Source organism: Gekko japonicus, unplaced genomic scaffold (genome assembly GCF_001447785.1).
Source record: "Gekko japonicus isolate JY-2015 unplaced genomic scaffold, Gekko_japonicus_V1.1 scaffold2320, whole genome shotgun sequence".
Lineage (NCBI taxonomy): Eukaryota > Metazoa > Chordata > Lepidosauria > Squamata > Gekkonidae > Gekko > Gekko japonicus.
In genome coordinates, this window is record NW_015166490.1 from 204,948 (window position 1) to 211,587 (window position 6,640).

General features: G+C 43.4%; 1 protein-coding gene across 1 annotated transcript in view; it reads right to left on the minus strand.

Annotated features, from left to right (window-relative positions):
* The window catches only part of LOC107111230 (cadherin-10-like), an 82,657-nt gene that overhangs the window by 27,375 nt on the left and 48,642 nt on the right, over positions 1–6,640 (minus strand). Inside the window, exon 6 of the mRNA XM_015412173.1 lies at positions 5,955–6,142. Coding sequence (XP_015267659.1) covers positions 5,955–6,142 — 188 coding nt within the window. The remainder of the gene's footprint in view (positions 1–5,954; positions 6,143–6,640) is intronic.

Below are 6,640 nucleotides of genomic sequence, written 5' to 3' on the forward strand. Positions count from 1 at the left end.
AGCAGGAAAGCACAGAAGTGATGTCACACACCTCTCTAGGAATCACCAATGACTCCTAGAGAGTACTGATATCACTTCCAGGTTTTCTCCAAAAGTGATGCCATGCTGTTGGCCCAACAGCCATTAAAAAAAAATATCTCACACTGCTGCTCCTGGATGAAGGACAGGATGCAACGGTGAAAAATGGCAATAGAATGAAAAGGTATGTCACTTGGCATCTATTCTTTGCCTTTTAGTTCCACACACAAATCACCAGTCTTGAAATCATTGCACTTTTGCAGGCTCTGGGGGAAACTATGTTCATGGGAAAATTCAGGGTCTCCCACAGGAAGCTTCCCCCCACACACACATCACAGCTTGATTTTAAGGGCTATAAAGGCCTCGAGATCGGCCAAGTGGCACCGCATGACTTCTTTCATTAAGAATCCAGTGGCTTTAACATACATATTTGAGAATTTAAACTTCCCTGTGGAAAAATCTGTGCTTAATATGCTTCATTTACATTGGATTTCATCAATCTGACACCAGAGAAATTTTTGCAAAATGCAGTTGACATTTTGTCAGCAATTCCTTTTAAAAATGAAGAGTGGGGAAATTTTGGGGGGGTTATAATTAGAATGCTTTTTTTGTTTTTGATAGACAAGAGATTCCATTCCTCAATTTCTCTGTGACTTCAGATGAAAAGTCCTAGCTAATTAATGATTTCTAGGGATTGAAGAGGATGAGAGAAATGGCTGCTTGCTTTACGCTGGAGGAGATCTTCATTAGCATGTACGATATAACAGAGAGATGGGAAGAACTGATGGGAAATGAATTCTGGGGACACTTTTTAAAATCTATTTCCCCTAAGTTCAATTAATGTCCATGAAAAATGTAAAACTATCTCGGTGCAAATCTTCTGTTTACTCTGAAGTCACACTATGCTAAACAAATAGTCTCCTTTTTCTGCATCCTGGGATGTTCCTTCTTTACAATGAGAACTTTATGACACATGGTAATTATGCCTCAAACACACAATCAGGTTTTGGAGCTGTCAAGATAATAGACCGCAATCCGCCCTCTACCATTTGAGCTGGCAACCATTAGCAGCTTCCTGGAATTACTGTTGTAGGGGGGTTTTTAGCTGTCAAGTTACAGCTGACTTATGGTGATTCCATCGGCAAAAGATGGTCAGAGGTGGCTGGCCATTGCCTGCCTCTGTGCCATCCCCCTGGTATTCCTTGGAAGTCTCCCATCCAAATACTAGCCAGAGCTGACCCTGCTTGACTTCCAAGATCTGGTGAGCCACAGCGAGTTTGGTGTGGAGAGCCAGTTTGGTGTAGTGGTTAAGTGTGCGGACTCTAATCTGGGAGAACCGGGTTTGATTCCCCACTCCTCCACTTGCACCTGCTGATGTGACCTTGGGTCAGTCACAAGCTCTGGCACAGCTGTCCTTGAAAAAGAGCAGTTTGTGCCAGAGTTCTCTCAGCCCCACCCACCTCACAGGGTGTCTGTTGTTGGGAGGGGAAGGGAAAGGAGTTTGTAAGCTGCTCCGAGACTCCCTTGGGTAGTGAAGGGCGGGGTATAAATCCAATCTCTTCTTCTTCTTCTTCTTCTTCTTCTTCTTCTTCTTCTTCTTCTTCTTCTTCTTCTTCTTCTTCTTCTTCGCTATCCACCTCAGAATTTAGGATGAAAAAAGTATCACCGCCACCCCTGAGGAATTTTACAAGATACCGCTACTCTATTGGATTGCCTTCCTTCGGATTCTCCAGATGTTTCCTCCAGATGTTTAATTACTCATTAAGTTTAAGAAGTATTACCTTTTGTCTGTCCTGAATCTATTGACTTATAGAAAGGTGAACTAATTTTGCATTCAAGAGCAGTCCTGTTACTTAGAGATGTTTTCAAATGTCTCACCCCTGGTCTTTGGAACTGAAGAGTCCAATTTAAATTTTGCTTCCTCATTGCAAAATCCTTTACTTTGGTGACATTTAATATTTCCTTACTCTGGATTTTTTTCTAGAAAAATGTACTTTTTTTCACTGTTATTTATGTGTCAGAAAATCAAGCAGTTTACACACATATAGACACACACACACACATAAATATACATTGTATATAGTGTCTAAATGGCATATAAAAACCACGCAATGCGAACAAATTTACAAAAAGAACACAAAAAAGAGGACAACCCAAGCTGTTGACAGTGATATAAAAAGTAATGAAAGAGGGAACACTCACACATCTCTCCTCGAAGTCTGAGTGCATCACTTTCAATATTTGGCCTTCAATAAACATTTTGCCCAAATAATGGCAAATTTCTTTACCACATTTATACAGCTGTGCTAACCACTACAAAATGGCCTCAGAACTCCTTCAAAGCAATGCCCTAATAATCCCAAATACTCTTCCGAAAACTCCTAAACCAATTGCAAAGTTTCACTGATTACACCTTTTGATACAAACTCAATAGAGGACGGCGGAAGACAGGAAGGCCTGGCGTGATCTGGTCCATGGGGTCGTGAAGAGTCGGACTCGACTGTGCGACTGAACAACAACAACAATAATAGAGCAATCCAAACAACAACCAAAGATGCAGTCCATGTAAGACCTTTTATTAGGGCCAACTTAATGACACACAACAATGTTCAAGCTCTCTAGTGCCTCAGAATTCAGGGAAGACGTTGTAAAATTAAAAAAGAGAGGTGGGAAAGCAGATTTTAAGCATATTTCTGAGATTCTGATGCAAACCTCTCCTCGTTCCCAAGGCATGGTGGATATTCTGAGAAGTATCAAAGAGTTGCAATGATCCAGGGGCCACGGAAGCCAGAGGCAATCAAGCTATTAAACTCCTCAGCAACAATCCCCCTTCAAAGTATTTCCCCTGTTATCCAGTGAGACTCCAGCCAGCGATGGCTCCATGAAGGACTGATCTCAGCGATGGCTCTGTGTCATTCAGTGGATAAGGTGTGTGTGCAAAGCACCATCAAGTCACAGCCAAGTTATGGCAACCCCTATGACCATAAGAACATAAGAAGAGCCCTGCTGGATCAGACCAAGAGTCCATCTAGTCCAGCATCCTGTTCCACCCAGTGGCCAACCAGTTCCTCTGGACGGCTAACACCGGGATACAGAGATTGAGGCCTTCTCCTGATGTTGCCTCCTGGCTGTGGAGGTTCCCCTCAGTCACCACGGCTAGCAGCCATTGATAGGCTTGTCCTGTATGAATCTGTCTAATCCCCTTTTAAAGCTGTTTATTCCTACATCCTCTGGCAGTGAATTCCACATTTTAATCACCCTGCTTAGCTTCTGAGACCTGATGAAACAGAGTGAGCCTTGGCCATCCAAATCAGGACATACAGCCCATTACATGAGTGCAAATCTGCATGTCCGATATCTTCTTTAAAGATATATATTTCTAATATCATTGACAATGGTGGGCAATAGAGCATGATCGTTTGCCTTGCACAGGTGTTCTGTGTGGTGGCAGAACTACTTGTTAGGAGCATTGCATGTCTGACCACACAGTTCCACTGGTGAAAGCTAACCCTCGCCTAATACATAAGGTGCACCCAACCTTTCAAAGTGCCATTGTCTACTCACATCATTTCTGGGGATGCGGCGTAATATGAACATTGCCTGATTAATATGCAAGAAAGGGAAGAAGGAGGCCAACACATGACATATCCAGCAATGTGGCAGGGGATGTGGCTTATTCACATCACTTGTGGTGATGTCAGGATACATGTGAGTCCGTGTGCATGGCCCAGTATGCAAATCACCTTATTGATATGCATCGCCTGAGCCATGCTCCCAATCCTACATCACCGGAAGTGGTGGGTTCACCTCCCATATTGACACACTCATGATAGTTAGGGGAGAGAAGTCTCATAAATAATTAGCCCACAGGTGTCATAAAAATGCTCATTTTTTTCATGCGCATTTTTGACCATGCCGAAAAATGGTTTTCATTCTGATGATATTTGTCACTCTTTGTAACAATGTTTCCCTCATTCAATGACATTTCCCTTATTTGTTCACACGCCCAGGTGCCCTCATTTACTTCAGAGACATGGTCAAATCTGATTGGCTGACATAATCCTATTAGATGTAACCTGGGACTCATTGAAGGGGGAGGCAGCTGCAACAACCAGTGGTAATGAGGGCACTGAAGAAGGGGCAATTGAGGGAAACAAATGTATTAAAAATAGGAGAATAGTCACACAATGTTTTGGAGGGAGAGGAGGAGGAGGAGGAGGAGGAGGAGGAGGATGGATTTATACCACGCCGTTCACTCAGAGTCTCAGAGTGGCTTACAAACTCCTTTGCACACTTCACCACTTCACCAAAACCTTCTACTCTACTGAAATCATGACTTTTAACCCCCAAATCAAAACAACTGAATAGCCATCAGGGCACGGCCCTAAACTAGACAGGGACTCAAGTTCAATGGGTCAAATTATCCCAGAGAAACAGGGGGGGGGGAAATGGATACCATGTGTTTTCTTCTCTAGCTTCATATTCATAGATCATAAATTCAATTGCTCTGTGGTGATTCATGTAGTTTCAACTTTCATCATTATTGAAGAGGAGGAGGAGGAGATTGGATTTATACCCCACCCGTCACTATCCAAAGGAGTCTCAGAGCGGCTTACAATCCCCTTCCCTTCCCCTGAGCACAACAGACACCCTATGAGGTAGGTGGGGCTGAGAGAGATCTCTCCAGAACTGTCACACCAGCAGCTGTATGTGGAGGAGTGGGGAATCAAACCTGGTTCTCCCAGATTAGAGTCCATGCTCTTAACCACTACACCAGGGGTGTCAAACATGCAGCTCGGCGGCCGGAACAGGCCCCCGGAGGGTTTCCATCAGGTCCGCGGTGGAACTGGCCATCTCCTGCTTCCAGTTCTGCTGCTGCTGCTGCATCCTAGCTTGCTTTGCCAGACTCTCTTAATCACTCAGCCATTTCATGTTTTCCCCTGGGTCCTAGACTCAGAACTCTGAGCATGAGATTTCTGTGGTGAATGTCAATAAATCAAAATTAGGTTTGCAGCTCACAGAGCTAATGTTTTAAGCATGTTCTTATTTTAATTTTAAAAAGAGAAATATTTGTGTTTGTGTCCTTTATAAAGTTTATATCTCCGCTACCTGGCATTACATTTTATGGCACACATGGCCCGGCCCAACAAGGTCTCATTTATGTCAGATCCGGCCCTCATAGCAAATGAGTTCGACACCCCTGTGCTAGAGTGTAGTCTAACCATGCTGGCATCCATTGTTACCCCATTGCATTGAATGTGAAACTGGCATTAATACAGAGAGTAAGGATGACATAATTGGTTTTTTTTAGATTATATTTTCTCCCTAGTATTTTTGCTGCGGTTCTGCTTCTTGACTGCCAAAGGGAAATACATAATATAGGGTTGTAATTTCTTTCTTGGCAGCTGCTTAATACAACTCCCCGAATCTGGTGTGTCACGCTTTTTGTTGGAGGTCAGGGTTAAAATATGTTTGCATCAACTTCCCAGAAAAGTTTGTAATGTAACCAAATAGTGCTTGGAAGGTGGAAGGGCTCCTCTGGAGATGTAAGGACTATGCTTGTCAAATAAAGCACTTTTTAGCAAACAAAAGGAAATGTTGCAGCAACCTTTTCAAAGCAGGGACGCTTTTGTCCTGACGTGATGCAAAATATGAAAAGAAGCTTTTAAGAAAAAGAATTCTCCTCTCCCTTCCATGTAACAAGCAACAAAAAACGTTTTGGCTGTGGCTATTTATATCACATTATATTCCTGTGGCTACCTCAGAATCATTTTGGGGTTGAAATTTTTCCTATGTCAAAGAAATAACTGTGGTTTTTACAACAGAGCTATACAATATTATTTGGCAAGTACTGAATTTTTAATGACCCCATTTCTATTAAATACATAATCTTAGAGTTGTTGTTTTTTTTAAGCATGCAGCGATTGAGTAAGTACCTTTTGCACGATTATAATGCCTTCCTGTGTGTCATTCTGGGTCACAATGCTAAACAAATCCCTGTCGTTGCCATCAGTAATTTGGTATTTAAGTTCAGCATTTCTTCCAATGTCCGCGTCGGTGGCTTTGACACTTCCAATGGCAGTGCCAACTGGAGAAGATTCTGGAATGCGAAGGTGAATCGTACCTGTAAAAAAATAATAATAATAACCAGAGTCAGAAATACAAAAAGAATGCCTAAGTCACAGTCATACATGATTTATACCCCAACACCTCAGCTTCAGACTTTCATTGATGAAACTGAATGGTGAATCATAAGGGAGAGGAAGGCATAGACAGGGGATTCGGTTCCAGGGAGCAGCAAGTTTCTACCTAATGATACCTGCACAGCTTCCCATCTGGCCTCTCCAAAATAAGTTCTGCTCAACTTTTGGCTCATCAAGCCAAGGACAGGCCAACGGGAGCCACTCCTGGGCGTGATAAATCTGCATTCCTGGGATTGCAACAACAGGGGTGAATGGTCAGCTACCAAGCGGACCGTAGGAGCGACGACGACATCGGATCGAGGCGGGACCGGATGACGCAACTGCGGAGCGACACGGCGCGGCTGGAGCCCGAAGGGATGAGTAGCCGGGAACGCTGCAGTCCAGGAGCAGTGCGCATCAACGGAGGGTCCATCTGCAGC